Source organism: Babylonia areolata, chromosome 29, assembly GCF_041734735.1.
Source record: "Babylonia areolata isolate BAREFJ2019XMU chromosome 29, ASM4173473v1, whole genome shotgun sequence".
NCBI classification, from domain to species: Eukaryota; Metazoa; Mollusca; class Gastropoda; order Neogastropoda; family Buccinidae; genus Babylonia; species Babylonia areolata.
In genome coordinates this window covers 15305185-15332261 of record NC_134904.1, presented here as the reverse complement: position 1 = coordinate 15332261, position 27077 = coordinate 15305185, and the positions used below count along the sequence as shown (strand labels likewise).

Sequence of the window (27077 nt, the reverse complement as noted above, 5' to 3'; positions counted from 1 at the left end):
ACGCTGTGTCCTTGTAGTGTGTGTTTCACGCTGTGTCCTTGTAGTGTGTCACACTGTCCTTGTAGTGTGTGTCACACTGTGTCCTTGTAGTGTGTGTTTCACACTGTGTCCTTGTAGTGTGTGTTTCACGCTGTGTCCTTGTAGTGTGTCACACTGTGTCCTTGTAGTGTGTGTCACACTGACTGTGTCCTTGTAGTGTCTGTTTCACGCTGTGTCCTTGTAGTGTGTTTCACGCTGTGTCCTAGTGTGTTTCACGCTGTGTCCTTGTAGTGTGTGTCACACTGTGTCCTTGTAGTGTGTGTCACACTGACTGTGTCCTTGTAGTGTCTGTTTCACGCTGTGTCCTTGTAGTGTGTGTCACACTGTGTCCTTGTAGTGTGTGTCACGCTATGTCCTTGTAGTGTGTGTTTCACGCTGTGTCCTTGTAGTGTGTGTCACACTGACTGTGTCCTTGTAGTGTCTGTTTCACGCTGTGTCCTTGTAGTGTCTGTTTCACGCTGTGTCCTTGTAGTGTCTGTTTCACACTGTGTCCTTGTAGTGTCTGTTTCACGCTGTGTCCTTGTAGTGTCTGTTTCACACTGTGTCCTTGTAGTGTGTGTCAGACGGGCGCAATAGCCGAGTGGTTAAAGCGTTGGACTTTCAATCTGAGGGCCCCGGGTTCGAATCTCGGTAACGGCGCCTGGTGGATAACAGGCGGAGGTTTTCCGATCTCCCAGGTCAACATATGTGCAGACATGCTTGTGCCTAAACCTCCTTCGTGTGTACTATACGCAAGCAGAAGATCAAATTACGCACGTCAGTTAAAGATCCTGTGATCCATGTCAGCGTTCGGTGGGTTCTGGAAACAAGAACATACCCAGCATGCACACCCTCGAAAATGCAGTGTGGCTGCCTACATGGCAGGGTAAAATCGGTCATGCATGTATATTCGAGTGAATGTGGGAGTTGCAGCCCACAAACGAAGAAGCAGAGAAGAGAGTTTGTCGCACTGTGTCCACGTATTGTCTTTATCACACTATGTCCATGTAGTGTCTGTATCACAAAGTGTCCATGTAGTGTCTGTATCACAACTGTCCTTGTAGTGTCTGTGTCACAACGTGTCCATGTAGTGTCTGTATCACAACTGTCCTTGTAGTGTCTGTGTCACAACGTGTCCATGTAGTGTCTGTATCACAACGTGTCCATGTAGTGTCTGTTATCACAACGTCTCCATGTAGTGTCTGTTATCACAACGTCTCCATGTAGTGTCTGTATCACAACTGTCCTTGTAGTGTCTGTATCACAATGTGTCACCAGCTGTCCTTGTAGTGTCTGTATCACAACGTGTCCTTGTAGTGTCTGTATCACAACGTGCCCTTGTAGTGTTTGTATAGTAACGTGTCACCAGCTGTCAATGTGGTGTCTGTATCACACTGTGTCACCAGCTGTCATTGTGGTGTCTGTATCACAACGTGTCACCAGCTGTCCTTGTAGTGTCTGTATCACACTGCGTCACCAGTTGTCATTGTGGTGTCTGTATCACACTGTCACCAGCTGTCATTGTGGTGTCTGTATCACACTGTGTCACCAGCTGTCATTGTGGTGTCTGTATCACACTGTGTCACCAGCTGTCATTGTGGTGTCTGTATCACACTGTGTCACCAGCTGTCATTGTGGTGTCTGTATCACACTGTGTCACCAGCTGTCATTGCGGTGTCTGTATCACACTGTGTCACTAGCTGTCATTGTGGTGTCTGTATCACACTCTGTCACCAGCTGTCCTCGTGGTGTCTGTATCACACTGTGTCACCAGTTGTCATTGTGGTGTCTGTATCACACTGTGTCACCAGCTGTCCTTGTGGTGTCTGTATCACACTGTGTCACCAGCTGTCCTTGTGGTGTCTGTATCACACTGTGTCACCAGCTGTCATTGTGGTGTCTGTATCACACTGTCACCAGCTGTCATTGTGGTGTCCGTATCACACTGTGTCACCAGCTGTCATTGTGGTGTCTGTATCACACTGTGTCACTAGCTGTCATTGTTGTGTCTGTATCACACTGTGTCACTAGCTGTCATTGTGGTATCTGTATCACACTGTGTCACCAGTTGTCATTGTGGTGTCTGTATCACACTGTGTCACCAGCTGTCATTGTGGTGTCTGTATCACACTGTGTCACCAGCTGTCCTTGTGGTGTCTGTATCACACTGTGTCACCAGTTGTCATTGCGGTGTCTGTATCACACTGTGTCACCAGCTGTCCTTGTGGTGTCTGTATCACACTGTGTCACCAGTTGTCATTGTGGTGTCTGTATCACACTGTGTCACCAGCTGTCATTGTGGTGTCTGTATCACACTGTGTCACCAGCTGTCATTGTGGTGTCTGTATCACACTGTGTCACCAGCTGTCATTGTGATGTCTGTATCACACTGTGTCACCAGTTGTCATTGTGATGTCTGTATCACACTGTGTCACCAGACTGTCATTGCGGTGTCTGTATCACACTGTGTCACCAGCTGTCATTATAGTGACTGTATCACACTGTCACCAGCTGTCATTGTAGTGTCTGCACTGTTCAGGACAAGGCACCACTGAGAGTCACCAGCGTTCCACCCTCCTCAAGGAGGCCTTTTCCCATCTGTCCCTGTCTCTTCGTCACAGCGAAAGCGAAGAGCCCGCAGAGTGATGAAAGTACATAATAGGACAAACAAGATACTTCGGCGCTTAGGCACGAAACATACACGCAATTATACGGGTGCGTGCACACACTCACGCACGCACTCATGCACGCACGCACACATACACGCACGCACGCACACACGATGCACTTCCTCACCCTTCTAATTTCATTTGGGAAGCGAAGACAAAGCCCCTGTCTGTTGGCGGCCTTCCTGATGCCAGACCCTGACCCTCGCTTCTCGCCCCTCACCTCCACTACACTACCCGCCTCTCACCCCGCCACACACAGACAGTGGTTCAGTGTTATTTTATTTTTGTTCGTTTTTTTTTTTTCTCTCTCTCTCTCCTTCCCCACCTCCTCCGACTTTTTCCCTATCGCGCCCATCATCCATTTCCTTTGGCACTGCTCGTCACTCTGTCTCTGTCTCTCTGTCTGTCTGTCTGTCTCTCTCTCTCTCTCTCACGCACTGGCACACACACACACCACACACACACACACACACACACTCTCTCTCTCTCTCTCTCTCCCCCACTCACACTCAGCGAGAGAGAGAGAGAGAGCATAGCAGTGAAGCAAAGAACCTATCCCACTAGATCTCCTCAAGACTCTTTGAGTGAAGAAGGAAGGTTGATAGAGCCTGTATCACACATAGTTCAGATGAACAGTTTGCGCTTATGTTTTTTTTTCCCTCCCGAACTCCACCAGCACACACACAACTTCAAAGGGATGGTGAGTAGGGATGGGGTGGGGGAGACAGATGAAAGTAAACGATTGGACAGGGGTCAGAGAACCGGGGCAAGAGAGGAACCGGTTTGGCTGTGTCTTGACTGTCTGGCAGTGTTCTGGGGCTTATGTTTATCTGTCTGTCTGTCAGCCTGTCTGCCTGTCTGTCTGTCTGTCTGCCTTCTCCTCCCCCACAACCCTTCTTCACGATTGACATGTAGGCTACAGTGTTAATCTCAGTCCTCTTCGCACACTACATAGCTTTCCCCAAGACAAGACAAAGCATGTCGAGGACTGAAAAAAAAAAAATGAAAAAAAATTAAATAGGTTAGGGCGGAGGGTCTAACACAGAGGGATAAGATATAGTTATGTTCATGTGTCACTTGCAAGAACCGGCCCCCAGCCCCCCAGGCCCCCTGCTCCCACCCTGCTGAGCTGTGAGAAACGTGAGGTTATTCTTTGTGAAGAAGCAGTACAGCAATGATAGTTTGTCTTGTTAGTTTCCCACACCACAAACTTAAGTTGCCCTGGTCATTTTCTTCTCTGGAGCACTCGGAGAAGGTGACATGATTATTAAAGACTGCATGTATGAACAGATCAATGCAGACGCCTGAAGACAATGAAAGAGATGGCACCACCACCACACCAGATATTTTGTACAAGCTGGTCAGTTCCCTCTCTTCCGACTTCTTCCCACCTACACACAAAGATATTCAGCACACAAAATATGTGCGAATGTGCACACACACACACACACACACACACACCGGCACAGATGGAGGTGGACAGAAAAGGCACAACTGAACACCACCAAAGTGACTCCGCAGCAGTGCCGGGTCTCCTCTGGTGTGTGGCCTCCTGGCGACTTAATATTGATATTTCCATGTGGACTGTCAACACTGGGACAGGGAAAAACAAACCAGGATGTGGCTGTGTGTAGGGGACTCAGAATGAGTGGTGTGAGAGCAATGCCAATGGAACGTGCATGATGAAGCAGCAAAAAAACCAACCAACAAACAAAAAAACCCAACAAAATTTGGTTGGTGATGTCGGTCCATAGAAGTGTGAGCGTAGGCAGGTGTGTATGTGTTTCAGTTTGTCATGTGTGTGTGTTTCAGTTTGACGTGTGTGTGTGTCAGTTTGTCATGTGTGTGTATGTGTTTCAGTTTATCATGTGTGTGTGTATTTCAGTTTCTCTTGTGTGTGTGTGTTTCAGTTTGTCATGTGTGTGTGTGTGTGTGTGTGTTTCAGTTCATCATGTGTGTGTGTGTATTTCAGTTTCTCTTGTGTGTGTGTGTTTCAGTTTGTCATGTGTGTGTGTGTGTGTGTGTGTGTTTCAGTTCATCATGTGTGTGTGTGTATTTCAGTTTCTCTTGTATGTGTGTGTTTCAGTTTGTCAACCCGGAACAGGCAGGCTATGTGGGCTTTGCCAACCTGCCCAACCAGGTGCACAGGAAGTCCGTGAAGAAAGGCTTCGAGTTCACACTGATGGTTGTCGGTAAGTGACAGACTCACTGGCCAGGACTTCCTCACAAGTTCTGTGTGTTCAGTCATTCATTCATTCATTTATTTATTTATTGGTTTATTTACTGATTCATTCATCTCTATCTCTCTCTCTGTAGTAGATGTACAGATATAGATATATAGAGAGAGATACAGAGATAGATATAGAGATAGATAGATACACATTCATACAATATATATATATATATATATATATATATATATATATATATATACATACACATACATACATACTGTGTGTGTGTGTGCATATACATATATTATTTTTTTCATCTATTTCCGTCCTTTATTTATTTATTTCTGATTTCTACTTCTGTTTATTCTGGTGGTTGTAATGCAGTGTGGTGTGGTGATGATGATGATGATGATGATGCTATAGATGAACAGTGATTGATGTGGAGGTGATAATGGTGTCACTGATTCAGAGTGTTGTTGATAAACTGATGAGACTGATGATAGGGGCAGCTGGTGGTGTTGTGGCGTCAATGTTGTGGCATGGTGATGATGGCGTGGCAGGGTGTTGATACATCAGTGACAGAGGCATGATATATATATGTGTCAGTGCATGATGGTGTGGCATGTGTGACTGTGACAGAGACATGATGGTGTGGCATGACTGGGTGTGACAGTGATGTGACCGTGACATGGCATACATGTAACAGTGACATAACATTTGTCAGCGATGTGATTTGTGACATGTGTGACCCTTACATGATGTGTGACAGACATGATGGCATAAGATGAATGGGTGTGACAGTGATGCGACTGTGACATGACACATAACCATGACATGAAGTGTGTCAGTGGTTTGATTTGTGACAGTGACAGTGACATGTGTGTGACATACATGATGGCATGGGATGAATGGGTGTGACAGTGATATGACTGACATGATGCGTGGCAGTGACATGAAGTGTGTCAGTGATATGATTTGTGACAGTGACATGTGTGAAGGTGACATGACAATGGCATCATGGATTGCAGGTGAATCAGGGCTGGGAAAGTCCACGCTGGTCAACAGTTTGTTCCTGACAGATCTCTATCCGGAAAGACACATACCTACTGCCTCAGGTGAGATCTCACTTTCCAATCATTTCGTACACATGTTTACTGCCCCAGGTAAGATTTTACCTTCCTATGATTATGTACACATATTTACTGCCTCAGGTCAAATATCACCTTCCACCACATACAGATATTTACTCACCATCTATGATTATATATACACAGCCCCAGGTAAAATCACACCTTCCTATGATTATATACACATATTTACTGCCCCAGGTAAGATCTCACCATTCTAAGATTAATTCCACATATTTACTAACCCAGGTAAGATCTCACCTTCCTATGATTACATACACATATTTACTGCCCCAGGTAAGATATCACCTTCCTATGATTAATATATGCATAAATTATGTAATGCTTCAAGTAAAAACTCAAATTCCTGTGATTATAATACACATAATTACTGCCTGAGGTAAAATATCATCTTCCTATGATTATATGCACATATTTACTGTCTCAGCTATGAAAAACCGGTATACGAATTTCTCATGAAAAAGGTTGTAGCTTGCTTTTATTAGATACAGATATTACAGTCTCAGCTCATAATTTCATGGCTTGCTTTTAACATCTTCTGCTTTAGATAATGTGTCAACTTGGTGGGTAGACACAAACGTTTTGCCTCAGACAGAAATAATTGTGAGATAAAATATTTGTGCCTGTGATGTTTACACACTCCATGAGGCTCAAACAGCATCTGCAATGTCTGAAAAAATAGCTGTGACTCAGGTTGGACCTCAGCATACTGTTCCATTCAGTGCTGTATCCTGAACCAATGCCTACTGTCATTGATAGGCTTGTTCTTGACAGATCTCCGCATCACACACACCCACACATGCATGCACTCACACACTCACACACACATGCACACATTCACACACACATGCACACATTCACACACACACACACACACACACACATGCATGCATGCTCGTACGCACACATGTATGCACGCGCGCACACAAACACACACACATGCACACAGGATGCTTTGATTTATAAAGATTGTTTCTAGGTCTTATGTATACCTAGACCAAGAAACAACCTTTATAAATCCAGCTTTCTATATTCTGGTGGAAATTTATGGAATAACCTTCCATTCATTTTGAAAGATTAACGAATAAAAATGTGTTTAAGAAAAATATGAAAAATCATCTTATTAACTGTCCAAAAAGATGAACAATGATACAACTCTGTATCTATTAGTTACCACTTACTTCATGATTTGTGAAATGTTTTGTGTATGCCTTCGGTGGCGGTTTGCTTGTTGTATGAAGGTGTATGTGTATGCGAAACGGGATGTGTTGTAAATTTGTGTATGTGTAAGTGTTTTTGTGGAGGAGTGAGAAACAGAAATGTTAATGTGTATTTCATTATCGCACAATTCTTGTATATATGTATCTATATTTCCAGTATTTTTGTGTGTGTTATTTCTATGTATCTCCGCTCTTTTTTTCTTTCTCTTTTTTTTTTTTCTTTTTTGTCAGATGGCTTGGTGTAAAAAAAAAAAAGCAGGTGTTGCTTATTCAACTTCCCAGTGAAATAAAAATTTTGACTTGACTTCACACACACACACACACACACACACACACGCACGCACATGCGCGTGTGCGTCATCGCTTTGTTCCTGACAGATCTCAAAGGGTGTGTTTATGAGAGTGCACTCACCTTTCCAGCCAGCCAGCCAGGTGTAAAAGACACACGTGCTGTCTCTTTTGTTCCATCCACTTCCACACCTTGGATTGTGTGTGTGTGCTGACCTGTAAAGTCGGCCAGGTCAGTGGCAGGTACCAGAAGCATTACCTGTCACTTTGCTTGCCTTTTCCACCTGTGCGTGCCTGGTACCAACATGTCTAGACTCTGTTGCAGATGTTCTGTGTGTGTGTTCATGTGTTTGTGTTTGTGTGTGTGTGTGTGTGTGTGGGGGGGGGGGGGGGCGGGGGGGGCGATATGTTGGGGTTGGGGGAGGGGAAGGGAGGGTTGAATGAGATGGGTGAGTGTGGGTGGGAGGGGGTTGGGGGGATTACCTGTCTGGTGAGGATCAATAAACCATCTGGGGTGCAGGTGGGTGATGAGAAGGATGTGGATGATGAGGAAGAGTTAAGTGGTGTGTGGGAGAAGATACATGGACACTGGAGGGATCTGCTCACAATTCCTGAATGCCATGTCATAAGGATATAGGCAGATGATGGAACAGAGCAACTAATGAAGCCAAGCACTGACCTCACTAAAGTAATAGCAGGCCGACGACATCTCTCTGTGTCTGACACAGGCAGCCATTGCTATTGTCCGCTCCTGTACACTGGAGTAGTACATTACTTATAGTGACCTGTACTGTGTAGTGTGTAGCAGTGTGTGTGTGTGTGTGTGTGTTAGTGTGATATAACAGCATGCTTTCAAAAACTGGACCCAAGTGTGGAAGGATTAGCACCCTCTGTATTTTCTCATACTGGGAATGTCTTTGTCTTCATCTCGCACAGACAGAAACAGACAGCCAGATAGACTGACAGACAAACAGAAACAGAGAGAGAAACAGAAAGAGGGAGGAGAGATGAAGGTGTGTATGGGGGGGAAGGGGATGGCAGATTAATGATTCACATTCCAGAGGAAGAGGTATTCTTTATCTGGGTTTGTCACAGCAGCACAGAAATGGGCCCTGTGGTGTCGACTAGGCCATTAAGCAACGTGATTTAGGTGTAGGAGGAGAGGCAAGAGTAGAAAAGTTATATGGGGGAGGAAAAAATAAGAACAAACGAGACATAGATTCTATTTTGCCAAGGTAATGAGATAAGCATTTTAACAACACTGTTCTTCTTTCCACCCAGCTGTGGGGGTACAAAATAAAGACAGAAAAGCACAGGGAATGAATGGAGTGACAGATAAAATAAGAGGAGAGATGGAGGAAGAGAGAGGACGGGTGAATATGTGTATATGAAAGAAAGAAAGAGAGAGAGAGAGAGAGAGAATGGGGATAGGAATTCTGACACTTGGATATCATACCTGCTACTGAGATAGTATGTCATATTATGTGGTATTGATGTGGAGAAGACCACACATTGATTGTCTGTTTTAGAAACCGTCAGTGATGCGTGTTACAGGATGTGTGTGACAGACACAGTGATATGTGTGTCAGAGTGATGTGTGTGACAGAGACATGTTTATATAATGTGTATCGCAGAGAAGATCCAGCAGACAGTGAAGATTGATGCATCCACTGTGGAGATAGAGGAGAGGGGGGTGAAGCTGAGGCTGACTGTGGTGGACACTCCGGGCTTTGGGGACTCTCTCAACTCCACTGACTGGTGAGTGACCCACTCCCTCAACTCCACTGACTGGTGAGTGACCCACTCCCTAAACCCTACTGACTGGTGAGTGACCCACTCTAGTGAGTGACCCACTCCCTCAAATCCACTGACTGGTGAGTGACCCTCTCCCTCAACTTCACTGACTGGTGAGTGACCCTCTCCCTCAACTCCACTGACTGGTGAGTGACCCACTCCCTCAACTCCACTGACTGGTGAGTGACCCACTCTAGTGAGTGACCCACTCCCTCAAATCCACTGACTGGTGAGTGACCCACTCCCTCAAATCCACTGACTGGTGAGTGACCCACTCTAGTGACCCACTCCCTCAATCCCACTGACTGGTGAGTGACCCACTCCCTCAACTCCACTGACTGGTGAGTGACCCTCTCCCTCAACTCCACTGACTGGTGAGTGACCCACTCCCTCAACTCCACTGACTGGTGAGTGACCCACTCCCACAACTCCACTGACTGGTGAGTGACTCTCTCCCTAAACTCTACTGGGTGTCCCTCTCCCTCAACTCCACTGACTGGTGAGTGACCCACTCCCTCAACTCCACTGACTGGAGTGACCCACTCCCTCAATCCCACTGACTGGTGAGTGACCCACTCCCTCAACTCCACTGACTGGAGTGACCCTCTCCCTAAACTCTACTGGGTAACCCACTCCTTCAACTCCACTGACTGGTGAGTGACCCACTCCCTCAACTCCACTGACCGGTGAGTAACCCACTCCCTCAACTCCACTGACTGGTGAGTGACCCACTCCCTCAACTCCACTGACTGGTGAGTGACCCTCTCCCTGAACTCCACTGACTGGTGAGTGACCCACTCCCTCAACTCCACTGACTGGTGAGTGACCCACTCCCACAACTCCACTGACTGGTGAGTGACTCTCTCCCTAAACTCTACTGGGTGTCCCTCTCCCTCAACTCCACTGACTGGTGAGTGACCCACTCCCTCAACTCCACTGACTGGAGTGACCCACTCCCTCAATCCCACTGACTGGTGAGTGACCCACTCCCTCAACTCCACTGACTGGAGTGACCCTCTCCCTAAACTCTACTGGGTAACCCACTCCTTCAACTCCACTGACTGGTGAGTGACCCACTCCCTCAACTCCACTGACCGGTGAGTGACCCACTCCCTCAACTCCACTGACTGGTGAGTGACCCACTCCCTCAACTCCACTGACTGGTGAGTGACCCACTCCCTAAACCCCACTGACTGGTGAGTGACCCACTCCCTCAACTCCACTGACTGGTGAGTGACCCACTCCCTCAACTCCACTGACTGGTGAGTGACCCACTCCCTCAGCTAAACTGACTGGTGAGTGACCAGCTCCCTCAACTGACACTGACTGGTGAGTGACCAGCTCCCCCAAATCCACTGACTGGTGAGTGACCAACTCCCTCAACTCCACTGACTGGTGAGTGACCCACTCCCTCAACTACACTGACTGGTGAGTGACCCACTCCCTCAACTCCACTGACTGGTGAGTGACCCACTCCCTCAACTCCACTGACTGGTGAGTGACCCTCTCCCTCAACTCCACTGACTGACCCTCTCCCTCAACTCCACTGACTGGTGAGTGACCCACTCCCTTAAATCCACTGACTGGTGAGTGACCCTCTCCCTAAACTCTACTGGGTGACCCACTCCCTCAACTCCACTGACTGGTGAGTGACCCACTCCCTCAACTCCACTGACTGGTGAGTAACCCACTCCCTCAACTCCACTGACTGGTGAGTGACCCACTTCCTAAACTCCACTGACTGGTGAGTGACCCACTCCCTTAACTCCACTGACTGGTGAGTGACCCACTCCCTCAACTCCACTGACTGGTGAGTGACCCACTCCCTCAAATCCACTGACTGGTGAGTGACCCACTCCCTCAACTCCACTGACTGGTAAGTGACCCACTCCCTCAACTCCACTGACTGGTGAGTGACCCACTCCCTAAACCCTACTGGTGAGTGACCCACTCCCTCAGTTCCACTGACTGGTGAGTGACCCACTCCCTCAACTCCACTGACTGACCCTCTCCCTCAACTCCACTGACTGGTGAGTGACCCACTCCCTCAACTCCACTGACTGGTGAGTGACCCACTCCCTCAACTCCACTGACTGGTGAGTGACCCACTCCCTCAACTCCACTGACTGGTGAGTGACCCACTCCCTCAACTCCACTGACTGGTGAGTAACCCTCTCCCTAAACTCTACTGGGTGACCCACTCCCTAAACTCCACTGACTGGTAAGTGACCCACTCCCTCAACTCCACTGACTGGTGAGTGACCCACTCCCTCAACTCCACTGACTGACCCTCTCCCTCAACTCCACTGACTGGTGAGTGACCCACTCCCTCAACTCCACTGACTGGTGAGTAACCCTCTCCCTAAACTCTTCTGAGTGACCCACTCCCTCAGCCCCACTGACTGGTGAGTGACCCACTCCCTCAACTGACACTGACTGGTGAGTGACCCTCTACCTCAACTCCACTGACTAGTGAGTGACCCACTCCCTCAACTGACACTGACTGGTGAGTGACCCTCTCCCTCAACTGACACTGACTGGTGAGTGACCCACTCCCTCAACCCCACTGACTGGTGAGTGACCCTCTCCCTCAACTGACACTGACTGGTGAGTGACCCTCTCCCTCAACTGACACTGACTGGTGAGTGACCCACTCCCTCAACTACACTGACTGGTGAGTGCTCCTCTCCCTCAACTCCACTGACTGGTGAGTGACCAACTCCCTCAACTCCACTGACTGGTGTGTGACCAACTCCCTCAAATCCACTGTCTGGTGAGTGACCCACTCCCTCAACTCCACTGACTGGTGAGTGACCCACTCCCTCAAATCCACTGACTGGTGAGTGACCCACTCCCTCAAATCCGCTGACTGGTGAGTGACCCACTCCCTCAAATCCGCTGACTGGTGAGTGACCCACTCCTGAAACCCTACTGGTGAGCGACCCACTCCCTAAACTCTACTGGTGAGTGCTCCACCCCCTCAACTGACACTGACTGGTGAGTGATTCTCCCCTCTACTGACACTGACACGTCTTCATGACGTCTCCCTAACCCCTGAAATGACATCAAGCCATGTCTTGTGTCAGCATGGATCCTGCTGCTGCTGAGAGTTCTGAATTTGTTTGTCTGATTATGATTCATTTTATTGTAGCTATCAAAAACTTTGAACTGTTGTTTTGTGCCAAGTCATGTTAACTCTTTCCATACGAACGGCGAAAGAGACGACGTTAACAGCGTTTCACCCCTGTTACCATCATCAAAATATTGCAAGCGGAAGGCTCTTATACTGAAGACGTGAATGTTGATCAAAAATACCACAATTCTGACAACGGAAGCTAAAGGTTGGGTCATCCAGACACCCACTGGACATCCGAGGGGTCCGTGTAGAGGAGAAGAGAGGACTGGCCGTACTGAGTGAGTTAACATGACAATAATGAAGAGACACATGTTATGTTATCATTGCTTTCAGTCAGACACATGTCAGCTTGATCTTGTCATTGCTTTTGGTTAGAGAGATACATGCTGGCATGATGTTATCATTGCTTTGAGTTAAACACAAGGTGACATGATGTTATCATTGCTTTTGGTTAGAGAAATGTGTGGATGTGCTATTATCATTGCTTTCAGCTTCAAACCAATCATTCGCTACATCGATGACCAGTTTGAGAGGTACCTGCAAGATGAAAGTGGGTTGAACAGACGGCACATCATTGACAACCGTGTCCACTGTTGTTTCTACTTCATCAACCCCTCTGGACATGGGTAGGATTTCTGGTCTTCTCTCCTCTCCCTCCCTCCCTCCCTCCCTCTCTCTCTCTCTCTCTCTCTCTCTCTCTCTCTCTCTCTCTCAGGAAATAGAACTTGTTCTTTTTTCTGTGTGTGTGTGTGTGTGTGTGTGTGTGTGTGACACATTTTTTGCATTGTGTGTTACTTGCTGTCTCTTCAAGAAATCATGAACAAAGCTATTTCTTTCAGGTGTACTCTGCATTATTCTTGTGTGTGTGTGTGTGTGTGTGTGCATTACGTAAGTCATGTAATGAATCAACGGCCAATATGTAAGTCAGCCTATGTGCCAGTGGGGTTCTTTAACATCGCTAACTACAAACTGCACATGGGAATGCAGTATATCAGCTCATCCGAAAGACTAGGGCCCAGAGCAATGGCTGTGGAGCATGCCCACAGTGAATAGACAGTGGATGTGGTGGAGTGATGGCCTGGAGCTCACGGGATCGAATCCCACAATCATCAGAATTTTCACCATCTCCATTAGACCTTGAGTAGTGATCTGGATGCTAGTCCTTTGGATGAAATGATAAACCAAGTTCCCGTGTGAAGCATGCACCTATTTGTGCATAAAAGAATCCATGGCAACTAAAGAGTTGTGCCTGGCAAGATTTTGCAGTAAAAAACCCTCTAATATACATGTTCAAATGATGCCATCATTTTGTGGAGTGATGGCCTAGAGGTAACGCGTCCGCCTAGGAAGTGAGAGAATCTGAGCGCGCTGGTTCGAATCACGGTTCAGCCGCCGATATTTTCTCCCCCTCCACTAGACCTTGAGTGGTGGTCTGGACGCTAGTCATTCGGATGAGACGATAAACCGAGGTCCCGTGTGCAGCATGCACTTAGCGCACGTAAAAGAACCCACGGCAACAAAAGGGTTGTTCCTGGCAAAATTCTGTAGAAAAATCCACATCGATAGGAAAAACAAATAAAACTGCATGCAGGAAAAAATACAAAAAAAAATGGGTGGCACTGTAGTGTAGCGACGCGCTCTCCCTGGGGAGAGCAGCCCGAATTTCACACAGAGAAATCTGTTGTGATAAAAAGAAATACAAATACAAACAAATACAAATGTTTGCAAAGCGTTTAGACTAGGGCTTGGTCAGTTTGGAAAGCATTTGGACTAGAGCTTGGTCAGTTTGTAAAGCGTTTAGACTAGAGCTTGGTCAGTTTGGAAAGTGTTTAGACTAGAGCTTGGACAGTTTGGAAAGCGTTTAGACTAGAGCTTGGTCAGTTTGGAAAGCGTTTAGACTAGGGCTTGGTCAGTTTGGAAAGCGTTTAGACTAGAGCTTGGTCAGTTTGTAAAGCGACCAGAGCTTGGTCAGTTTGTAAAGCGTTTAGACTAGAGCTTGGTCAGTTTGGAAAGCGTTTAGACAAGAGCTTGGTCAGTTTGGAAAGCGTTTAGACTAGAGCTTGGTCAGTTTGGAAAGCATTTAGACTAGAGCTTGGTCAGTTTGGAAAGTGTTTAGACTAGAGCTTGGTCAGTTTGGAAAGCGTTTAGACTACAGCTTGGTCAGTTTGTAAAGCATTTAGACCAGAGCTTGGTCAGTTTGTAAAGCGACTAGAGCTTGGTCAGTTTGTAAAGCGTTTAGACTAGAGCTTGGTCAGTTTGTAAAGCGTTTAGACTAGAGATTGGTCAGTTTGGAAAGCGACTAGAGCTTGGTCAGTTTGTAAAGCATTTAGACTAGAGCTTGGTCAGTTTGTAAAGCGAATAGAGCTTGGTCAGTTTGTAAAGCGTTTAGACTAGAGCTTGGTCAGTTTGTAAAGCATTTAGACTAGAGCTTGGTCAGTTTGGAAAGCGTTTAGACTAGAGCTTGGTCAGTTTGGAAAGCATTTAGACTAGAGCTTGGTCAGTTTGGAAAGCGTTTAGACTAGAGCTTGGTCAGTTTGGAAAGCGTTTAGACTAGAGCTTGGTCAGTTTGTAAAGCATTTAGACTAGAGCTTGGTCAGTTTGTAAAGCGACTAGAGCTTGGTCAGTTTGTAAAGCGTTTAGACTAGAACTTGGTCAGTTTGTAAAGTGTTTAGACTAGAGCTTGGTCAGTTTGGAAAGCGACTAGAGCTTGGTCAGTTTGGAAAGCGTTTAGACTAGAGCTTGGTCAGTTTGTAAAGCGAATAGAGCTTGGTCAGTTTGTAAAGCGTTTAGACTAGAGCTTGGTCAGTTTGGAAAGCATTTAGACTAGAGCTTGGTCAGTTTGGAAAGCGTTTAGACTAGAGCTTGGTCAGTTTGTAAAGCGTTTAGACTAGAGCTTGGTCAGTTTGGAAAGCGTTTAGACTAGAGCTTGGTCAGTTTGGAAAGCGTTTAGACCAGAGTTTGGTCTCTGACCAAGGATAGGCACTTTCTCTCTCTCTCTCACCTCCCTCAACTGTGTGAAGGGTCATTGGGGCACAGTACAGAAGAACTGTTCACCAGATTCCACCAGGTCTGTTAGTTGTGATAGTCAAAGCTTGGGTTTCTGCAAAAGGTTTTCCTGTTCATTCTGCAATGTTGTCAGTCCATCATTTTTTTTTTCTGTCTTCCCCTCCATCTCACTCCCTCAGCAGTTCCTTGGAGGACTGTTTTAACGAGGCCATTGGATCTTGTTACATGGCCATATCAACGTAGTTTTCTTTTCTTAAGTTTACGGACGTCTGTAAGACCTTCATAAGGTCCAGTACACTGCTTGAAGGTTCGGCGCACTTGTTTGTTGATGATGTGAACAGTGTACCTGGTGTTCAGTATCTCGTGATAACACCTTGTTAGGTGATGTATAAGTATGTTTCCCTACCAATCAGTGAATGACTGCGCAGGTTGAAGCCTCTGGATGTGGCCTTCATGCGGACAGTGCACCACAAGGTGAACATTGTGCCCGTGCTGGCCAAGGCTGACACGCTGACCAGACTGGAGGTCACCAACCTGAAGAGAAAGGTGGCTGTGTGTGTGTGTGGGTGTGTGCTGTTGGTGTGCTGGGGGAGGGGGCAGGGGGGGTGGGGGGGGGGGCAGTGTGTGTGGCTCTGTGTTTCAGTGTTTGAGAGTGTGTTGTTTGTGTGTGTGTGTGTTTGAGAGTGTGTTGTTTGTGTGTGTGTGTGTGTTGTTGTTGTTAGTGTTTGTGAGCGTGTGTGTGTGTGTACGTGTGGCTCTGTGTGTGTGTGTGTGTGTGTGTTGTTTGTGTGTGTGTGTCTTTGTGTTTGTGCATGCATTCATTTTTGTATGTGCATGCATGCATGTGTGTAAGTCTGTGTTTTATGATTGTGTGTGGTGGGGGGCTTGATGTGGATATGAGTGTGTTTAAAATATTTTTACATGCATATATATGTGTGTGTGTTTTTGCGTGTATGTATGTGTGTGTGTGTGTTTGCTTACATGTGTGTAAGTGTGTCTGTGTTTGTGTGTATGTGTGTGTGTGTACATGTGTGTGTATATGTGTATGTGTGAGTTCATGTGTGTGTGTGCGTGCATGTGTGTGATGACTATGCTGTGTCCTATAATGTGGACAGCCCCACAGGAAGCAGGTGATGAGGAAGTCCTTTGCACTGAACTTCCTCCTCCTCCTCCTCCTCCCTCCTTTTCCTCCTCCTCCTCCTCCTCTCCTTTTCCTCCTCCTCCTCCTTTTCCCCTTCCTCGCCCTCAGCAGTAAGCAGTAGCCCATACAGTCAGAAATAACTGGCAGGATGTCATCACTTCATCAGCTCTCTCTCCCTTCCTCACTTCCCCCCCCCCCCCCCCCACACCCCACCCCCAGCCACTCCCCTCCCTCACCTCACTCCTTACAGCAAAGTACAGCAAGACCTCAGGGCAGGGAAAACACCACCATGTTCCGGCAAAGAGCCTGTATAGGTACTATGAGCACTTTAGTTCTGGTCTTGGGGACATTCGCCATTGCCCCCTTGATATCAGTAAAGGAGTTGTGTGTGTTTGTGTTGACTGGCTGCTGGCAGTTGTGAGCATGAATGAAGACATCACATATTTAAGATGTATTTATATCAGGACATGACTTTGTTGAAGATTTTCTTGTTGTCATGTTCATCCGTAACTGTGTTGTATTGTGACATGTTTGAAGTAAAAAATACTCTTTAAACCAGCATGACTGTGTAACAGGAGTTGTGTGTATTTGTGACTGGCTGCTGACAGTCGTGGATGTAACTAAATCACAGGAGTTGTATTTGTTGTGACTGGCTGCTGACTGTTGTGAATGTAACTAAATCACAGGAGTTGTATGTGTTGTGACTGGCTGCTGACTGTTGTGAACATGGCCGAAGCACAAGAGTCACATGTGGTGATGAGATGTCACTATGTGTTACATGGATTACACAGTTTATTGATGTGATGTCACTGTATGGCACAGTCACATTACAGAGTGTTGGCATTGTCACTGTAGAGTAGCTATACCTAATTGCGAACGATCCAGTCAAAGTGACCAGCTCAATGTGTGTACTGTAAAGATAACATGCTGTTTGATAGTCAAATGTGGTTCTTTTGTTTTTGAAGGCTTTCTCCGACTGGTTGCACCAGGAAAAGTTCATCTGCTCATTCTTTTCAATGTTCTGTCGACATTCGAAATGGCAGGGGTGCCTGAGGGTAAATGCGAATGGGCAAGGCTAATTGCGAACGATCGGTTTGGGTACATGTAGACAATTAAAACAGAAGCAGATCTTTAACTCATTAGACATAACATATTATTGGAACATCGCACCAGACTGTTATATATTGTTGGATTTGATCACACATGCACACAAACACACAATCAGACATTTAAACACACACACCCCACACCGCACACAAACACACCCTTTGAGAGTGCTCAGTAACTGTGCAGCATTGTTCGCAAATAGACTCACATCAAAATATCCTATGGTCAACTTGCAAACGACACTATTTTGCAGATTCCTGTCAAAACTGACGTTCTGATCTGTCACCAATATGCTTTCTTAAAATCTCCCAGACCTGGTAATGCACATTCAACATATGCAATCAAATCAATTATTTTAAATTGTGTCAAAGTTCAAGTCCTACAACTCGCTGCCCTTGATTTTAGGATTTTGAGAGCAAATTTGTAACCATGGTCAGCAGTGGTACGCAAAGAGAAGAAGGAGCGCGGAAATAGCCAGAAATAGCTGATGTTGACTGGTTCTTGGAAATGAATATTCATTAAGGTATTAGAAAAAGGGCGAAGCAGGCATTTGATTGTGAAATGCAAGCATTAAGAACGCTTCGAAGTGGGATGGTATCTAAATTGATCTCAATTACATGCTGTTCGCAGTTGCCCATACCTTCCCAGTTTCATAGTTACATCATAATTTATTATAGCCATGTGATGTCACGGTGTGTCACACAGAGACACGTCACAGTGTAGTGATATGATATTACAGTGTCTCACACAGACATGTCACAGTGTGGTGACATCATACCTGTGCATCTTACAGATCCTGGACCAGATTGAGGACTATGGCATCAAGATCTACCCACTGCCAGACTGTGACTCTGATGAGGATGAGGACTACAAGGAGCAGTGCCGCCAGCTGAAGGTTGGTCCACACTGCTGATGTCTGGTTGTGGTTGGCAGGCTGAAGGGATGGAAGGTGGCAGAATGGTTAAGACACTTGTATACCAATACAGTGTCCGTGAGGGTCTGGGTTTGAATCCTGGTTTCACCCTTGCTCCCAAGTTCGACTGGAAAAGCAAACTGAGCTTCTGGTCAAACGGATCAGATGATAAACTGAGGTCCTGTACACAGCATGCACTTTGCACATTGAAAAATAACCCATGGCATTAAAAGGGTTGTCCTCTGGCAAAATTCTGTTGAAGAAATATGCTGTGAGCGATAGATACAGAAATATATATGCATGCACTCAAGGCCTGAGTAAAGCATTGGGTTATGTTGCTGGTCAGGCATCTGCCAAGCAGATGTGGTGTAGTGTATATGGGTATGTCTGAATGCATTGACATCTCATTGAGAAATTGAAACTCTGCTAAAGGACTGTGTGGCCTGTTGGATATGCTGTTATTGTTGTGACAGCCCTTTTCCAGATTAACCACCAACACTCATTGACAGTTACTGTGGCAGAATCGTTTAGGTGTTAGCTGATCCAGTGTTCACCTGTGATCAGGGTTTGAGGCTTCATTTCAGCATGCTGTTGTGTCCTTTGGGAAGGCACTTTACTCTGATTTTCCTCACTCCACTCAGGTGTGAATGGGTAACTGACCTGACTGGTTGGGGAAGGTTGAAATGACAAAAGGAGAGGATTGGGACCTCATCTTCCTAGGCAGATCCCTGGACACAGTGGATATGAATTCACTGCCCTGATGCCCACAAAGGCTATGGGATCTGTGATTTTTTTTTTTTACTTCGTTGAAATTGACACAGCCGCAGCAAGTGGTTGATGGATGATTGATGTTTCTACACCTATTGTCAGTGTTGTCAGTCTTTCTCAAGACTTGGAAGGGCTCAGCATGTTTATCTTTAACTGTGCACAACACAGCATCTGTTGGGCTGGAGTGGGGACACGATGTGTATGGTGGTGAGCAGAGCTTGAAATACACATCTGGTCAGTTTTCTGGGACTGCTAAATCTTTTGGCAGACAAATGGAGATGCTCTCTCCACTCGTCTGTTGGGCAACTTATTTTTGACTGTGTCAGAGAAAAGGTGACTGAGCAGTCAGCTTCAGTGCAGACAGATTGCACTTCTCGCCCACTCTCCTCACTTTGACACCATTTTATCAGTCTGTGGGCTTGTCATTGCTCCACTGACCATTACTTCTGTTAACTGTCTCTTTACCGAGACACCATTTTATCAGTCTGTGGGCTTGTCATTGCTCCACTGACCATTACTTCTGTTAACTGTCTCTTTACCGAGACACCATTTTATCAGTCTGTGGGCTTGTCATTGCTCCACTGACCGTTACTTCTGTTAACTGTCTCTTTACCGAGACACCATTTTAACAGTCTGTGGGCTTGTCATTGCTCCACTGACCGTTACTTCTGTTAACTGTCTCTTTACCGAGACACCATTTTAACAGTCTGTGGGCTTGTCATTGCTCCACTGACCATTACTTCTGTTAACTGTCTCTTTACCGAGACACCATTTTAACAGTCTGTGGGCTTGTCATTGCTCCACTGACCATTACTTCTGTTAACTGTCTCTTTACCAAGACACCATTTTATCAGTCTGTGGGCTTGTCATTGCTCCACTGACCATTACTTCTGTTAACTGTCTCTTTACCGAGACACTATTTTAACAGTCCGTTGGCTTGTCATTGCTCCACTGACCATTACTTCTGTTAACTGTCTCTTTACCGAGACACCATTTTATCAGTCTGTGGGCTTGTTATTGCTTCACTGACCATTACTTCTGTTAACTGTCTCTTTACCGAGACACCATTTTATCAGTCTGTGGGCTTGTCATTGCTCCACTGACCATTACTTCTGTTAACTGTCTCTTTACCGAGACACCATTTTATCAGTCTGTGGGCTTGTCATTGCTCCACTGACCATTACTTCTGTTAACTGTCTCTTTACCGAGACACCATTTTATCAGTCTGTGGGCTTGTCATTGCTCCACTGACCATTACTTCTGTTAACTGTCTCTTTACCGAGACACCATTTTATCAGTCTGTGGGCTTGTCATTGCTTCACTGACCATTACTTCTGTTAACTGTCTCTTTACCGAGACACCATTTTATCAGTCTGTGGGCTTGTTATTGCTTCACTGACCATTACTTCTGTTAACTGTCTCTTTACCGAGACACCATTTTATCAGTCTGTGGGCTTGTCATTGCTGCACTGACCATTACTTCTGTTAACTGTCTCTTTACCGAGACACCATTTTAACAGTCTGTGGGCTTGTCATTGCTCCACTGACCATTACTTCTGTTAACTGTCTCTTTACCGAGACACCATTTTATCAGTCTGTGGGCTTGTCATTGCTCCACTGACCATTACTTCTGTTAACTGTCTCTTTACCGAGACACCATTTTATCAGTCTGTGGGCTTGTCATTGCTCCACTGACCATTACTTCTGTTAACTGTCTCTTTAGAGAAAAATTATCTGGTAAATTCTAGCCCTGGTCTGTACAGTCTTCTGTCCAAGTTGTGTGAATGACATTCTGAACTGTGACGCAAGTCCCAGTTTTGTGAGTGACTGTCTGAACTGAGGTGTAAGACCCTGTTGTGTAAATGACAGTCTGTACTGACTCATAAGTCCCAGTTTGATGAATGACAGTCTGTACTGACTCATAAGTCCCAGTTTGGTGAATGACAGTCTGTACTGACTCATAAGTCCCAGTTTGGTGAATGACAGTCTGTACTGACTCATAAGTCCCAGTTTGATGAATGACAGTACTGACTTGTAAGTCCCAGTTTGATGAATGACAGTATATACTGACTCATAAGTCCCAGTTTGGTGAATGACAGTCTGTGCTGACTCATAAGTCCCAGTGTGATGAATGACAGTACTGACTCATAAGTCCCAGTTTGATGAATGACAGTCTGTACTGACTCATAAGTCCCAGTTTGGTGAATGACAGTCTGTACTGACTCATAAGTCCCAGTTTGGTGAATGACAGTCTGTACTGACTCATAAGTCCCAGTTTGGTGAATGACAGTCTGTACTGACTCATAAGTCCCAGTTTTGTGAATGACAGTCTGTACTGACTCATAAGTCCCAGTTTTGTGAATGACAGTCTGTACTGACTCATAAGTCCCAGTTTGATGAATGACAGTCTGTACTGACTCGTAAGTCCCAGTTTGATGCATGACAGTCTGTACTGACTCATAAGTCCCAGTTTGATGAATGACAGTCTGTACTGACTCATAAGTCCCAGTTTGGTGAATGACAGTCTGTACTGACTCACAAGTCCCAGTTTGATGAATGACAATCTGTACTGACTCGTAAGTCCCAGTTTGGTGAATGACAGTCTGTACTGACTCATAAGTCCCAGTTTGATGAATGACAGTCTGTACTGACTCATAAGTCCCAGTTTGGTGAATGACAGTCTGTACTGACTCATAAGTCCCAGTTTTGTGAATGACAGTCTGTACTGACTCGTAAGTCCCAGTTTGATGAATGACAGTCTGTACTGACTCATAAGTCCCAGTTTGATGAATGACAGTCTGTACTGACTCATAAGTCCCAGTTTGGTGAATGACAGTCTGTACTGACTCGTAAGTCCCAGTTTGATGAATGACAGTCTGTACTGACTCATAAGTCCCAGTTTGGTGAATGACAGTCTGTACTGACTCATAAATCCCAAACAGCTTTTGTCTTTGTTGTTTTTCTTTGATTAATTATCGGAGAGAAATTGCAGAAGTTGTTGTGCAGTCTGTGTGAAGAGCTTGACGTCATGTTTGCAGAACGCAGTCCCCTTCGCTGTGGTGGGGGCCAACGCCATCATCGAGGTGAAAGGTCGCAAGGTCAGGGGTCGCATGTACCCCTGGGGGGTGGTGGAGGTGGAGAACCCAGACCACTGTGACTTCATCAAACTTCGCACCATGCTCATGTGAGTTTCAGTTTCAGTGTTTCAATGAGGCATTGCTGTATTTGGACAAATCCATACATGCTATGCCATATCTGCTAGGAATATGCCTGACCATCAGCATAGCCCAGTGCACTTAGTCAGGCCTTGAGTGCATGCATATATATTTGCGAGGATTTCTTCTACAGAATTTAGCCAGAGGACAATAATTATGTTGCCATAGGTTGTTCTTCAGTGTGCCAAGTAGTGCTTGCTGCACTTGGGACCTCAGTTTATCATCTCACCTGAATGACTAGATGATCAGATTGATTTTCCAGTCAAACTAGGGAGAAAGGGCCAGACTGGGGGTTCAGACCCAGACCCTCATGGACACTGAATCAGCAGATAAGTGCCTTAACCATTCTGCCACCTTCTTCCCCATTTGAGAACCACCAGCGGCGTATGGATGGGTGTGAGCATGGTGCCTTTTGACTTGTTTTCTTTAGCTTTTGCTGTTATTATTATTTTGTTGTTGTTGATACTTATATAGCACCTGTATAGCACCTGTCATCAAGTAAGAGACCAAGCCATAAGCGTTTTACAAATACAGAGTCATTTTCACTACAGGCTGCCTACCTGCGTAGGGCTGACTGGTGACTTTAGGCGCAAATCATTCATTTTCTGTGTCATTCAGTCAGGCTTCAGTCATGTGCACACACATATGTACATTAGAATGCATTGTACGGCAAAATTTGCCAGGAACAACTCTCTTGTTGCGGTGGGTTCTTTTACATGCGCAGTGTGCATGCTGCACATGGGATCTTGTGATAATGGTCATGTTTGTCAGTTGCAAGGGAAATAACTGATTCAGAGTCCTTTGTACTATGTGTGTGAATGTGCGTGTGTGTATGTGTGTGTGTTTGAGTGTGTGAAGTTTTTCATGTTATATCTGAAATGTTTCATTGACTGAGTTTTCAGGAGGTTTTGGCTTGCGTAACCCACAGGACAGATGTGACACTTCAGTGACACAGATACATGATGTCCCATATCAGTGACACGCATGCATGATTTGACATATCAGTGACACAGATGTTTGATGTGACGTGTGAGTGACACATTTGCTACATGCCACATCAGTGACACAGATGTATGATGTGGGTTCCAGCAGATGTAGGTGACTAATGTGACATGACATTGTCACAGATGCTTGATATCAGTTGCAGCAAAAGTAGATGGCAGATGTGGCATGTCAGTGACACAGATGCGTGATGTGACATGTCAGTTTCACAGATGCATGATGTGGGTTGCAGCAGATGTAAGTGACAGATGTGACATATCAGTAACACAGATGTGTGTTGTGGTTTGAAGATGACAGATGCATGATGTAAATATGTCAGTGACACATATGCATTGTATGACATGTCAGTGATGTAGACGTGTGAGGTGACATGTCAGTGACACAGATGCGTGATGTGATGTGTTGCTGCAGCACCCACATGCAGGACCTGCAGGAGGTGACCCAGGAGATCCACTACGAGAACTACCGTGCAGAGAAACTGGCCAGTGGCGGGGCACCGCCCCCCAAGCCCAGCAAGAGGTACAGCACTGACACCCTGACACGTCTTGTCTTGACACCAGTGATAACTGACACTCTGACGCATCTTGTGCTGACAACATTGATTGCTGACACTATGATGCATCTTGTGCTGACACGACTGATAGGAGTTAGTTATGGTTTACAGGGTGCATCAGTGTTTCATGTGTTGATTGTCAGTGATATGTTGATTGTCAGTAATGTCTTTGAAAGGAGTCAGTGATGTGTTAATTGTGTTGATGGTCAGTGAAGTGTTGATTGTCTGTGATGTGTTGAAAGAAGTCAGTGATTTGTTGATTGTGTTGATTGTCAGTGATGTGTTGAAAGGAGTCAGTGATGTGTTGATTTTCAGTGATGTGTTGATTTTCAGTGATGTGTTGATTGTCAGTGATGTGTTGATAGGAATCAGTGATGTGTTGATAGGAGTCACTCATGTTTTTATAGGAGTCAGTCATGTGTATATGTATGCATATGTGTGTGTGTGCTTCCATTTCATTTGCTGGTTTGTGTTGTTGTTTTTTTTGTTTGATCGATTTTACTGAATCCCACGCTTACATCCTGACATGTTTATATCCTGACACACATGCACATGAACATGCATTCAGTCAACATGACACACTGATACACAACTATGCTGATGCGTCAGCCATACCACAAGCACGCCCAACCAAACAGAAATGTTACACAGTAAGGAGCTCGCGTTGACCTGACACTAGCGTAAGCATGACGCATGTGTTTGAAGTCTGATGTACTTGCAGTGTGTAGTATGTAGGACAGTGTCTGATGATGAAACTTGTTGTGTGTTGTGGGGGAATGAAGCATTGTGACCCAGTCCTTCCGGTAAGATGGCAGCAGTTGTACCATTGTAATATGGTTCTCTTTTCAAATTCCTCAAGCATACACCACCATCAGTGCAATGTTTTTTGTTTTGTTTTGTTTTGGTTTTTTTTTTGGTTTTTTAATAGTGTGTTGTAGTGTACTGACATTAATACGATAGTTTCTTTTTCTGATTTGTTGAAGTGTACAACATTCAGTACAGTAGTTGTTTTTCTTGTGTTGAAGTGTACAACGTTAATATAGTACTGGTTCTTTTCCAAGCACATCTAACCCGTAGCATTGCACAGGATGACTTAGCTGACTGCTGCGGTGGTAACCTGAATAATTCTGCTCTTGTTGCCTGTCTGCTTTGGTGTTTCTCTGTCTGTCTCTCTGTCTGTTTCTGTCTGTCTGTCTCTTTCTCTCTCTCTCTCTCTCCACTCTCTCTCTCCCCACCCTCACCTAGCCCCCCTTTTCATATTATCAGTCTGCTTTCAATGGTCATGTGTATTTACAAGGCAGCCCAAGCTCTGAAAAAGGCTGTAGGTGCTTTACAAAGCCAGAAACATTGAACCACAGAACTTCCCAATAGGCAGTGTCACCCACTCCCACATCTTCTCCCAACAGGTAAACCCCAGCACACACACATGTACACACACACACACACACACACACACACACAACAAACATAAGCGTGCTCACACACATATGCATACATGCACACACAGATACACATTCACACACGCTCTCACTCACTCGCTCACTCATACTTAGTCACTCGCACACTCCATCACTTTAGCTCACTCACACACACTCACACACAGTGCCCACAGTGAAGAGGTGTGTATTTTTGTTCCACATTCTGCCCTCTGATGTCTGCTGCATTTTTACCGGTGAGCCCCATACTGTGTGTGTGTGTGTGTGTGTGTATTGTTTTTTTCCCCCTTTCTTGGAGCATTTTGTGTTTTTGCATACGTGTGTTTGTATGTCTCCCCCTCTCCCTTCAGTATACAGGCTGTATGCTGTCACACTCTGGCATGCTGTATGTAGGATGAACATGTATGGTGTGTGCCCTGTTTTACTGATGACACACACCACTTCAGATTGTAAAGACTTGCCCAGACTTGGACACTCCCGTATCATTGAACACATGAGGCAGTCAAGAGCGCTCCATTCTCCGCAGTCTTCAGCCAATGTGCAGGTGTCGAGATCACCCTGCAAATTTGTTTGAAATCAGACTTTGACAAAAGATGAGATTCAGATTCAGTTTCTCAAGGAGGTGTCACTGCATTGGAACAAATCCATACACGCTACACCACATCTGCTAGGCAGATGCCTAACCAGCAGCATAACCCAACGTGCTTAGTCAAGCCTTGAGTGCATGCGTGTATATATTTGTGTACCTATCGTGGAGCAGTTGTAAGGTGCACATGCACATCAGAATGATAAATTTAAAATATCAAAATTCAGAGACCAAAAAATAAACTTTTGATGTCAGAGAAGCCTGAGGAATTTTAGTGTGTACACATACCTGCATGTTGTGTGTCGTGTGTAGACAGCTGTGTATATAGGAGTACACATACCCTGCATGGTGTGAACATATGTGTACACATACCTTGTGTGCTGTGTGTCATATAGACAGGCCCTGAAGACTGTGTGTACTGTATGAACACATACTCTGCATGCTGCATGTAGTAAGTAACCATGCGCTGTCTGCTGTTTGTAATATGTACTTATGAACTGTGTGTTGTGTGTAGTAGTCACACATATACTGCACGCTGTGCGTAATTTGTACATACACCCTACATGCTGTGTGTAGTATGTACACATTCTGTGTATGATGGGTGCAGTGTGTACACACACCTTGCATGTTGTTTATAGTATGTGCATGATCTGTGGGTATGTGCCAACTGGATACTGTGGAGTTGCATTGAAACCATCCCCCCGTACCAATGCCCCACCCCTTAAAATGACCAGTCTTTCTTTCCCTTTAGCTCTCAAATTTTACTCATAGGGCTTCATTAGGAGAGGATTTTTTTTCTTCAGTTTTAGACAGCCTTGTCAAAGGCTCTTTGATCCTACTTCTCCTGATAAAGCCCAAGCGTGGGTCAAAAGCTTGAGAAGATGAATTAAAGTCTGTGGGAAT

The 27077-nt window shown here is 45.6% G+C and overlaps 1 protein-coding gene across 2 annotated transcripts in view; it reads left to right on the top strand.

Moving 5' to 3' along the window:
* LOC143274911 (uncharacterized) overlaps positions 1 to 27077 on the top strand; it is a 55757-nt gene that overhangs the window by 22950 nt on the left and 5730 nt on the right. For both annotated transcript variants that reach the window (XM_076578899.1, XM_076578898.1), the window contains exons 2-9: positions 4774 to 4879; positions 5890 to 5976; positions 9152 to 9275; positions 12939 to 13073; positions 15882 to 15999; positions 18495 to 18596; positions 22421 to 22566; positions 24011 to 24118. In XM_076578899.1, coding sequence (XP_076435014.1) covers positions 4774 to 4879; positions 5890 to 5976; positions 9152 to 9275; positions 12939 to 13073; positions 15882 to 15999; positions 18495 to 18596; positions 22421 to 22566; positions 24011 to 24118 — 926 coding nt within the window. The remainder of the gene's footprint in view (positions 1 to 4773; positions 4880 to 5889; positions 5977 to 9151; positions 9276 to 12938; positions 13074 to 15881; positions 16000 to 18494; positions 18597 to 22420; positions 22567 to 24010; positions 24119 to 27077) is intronic.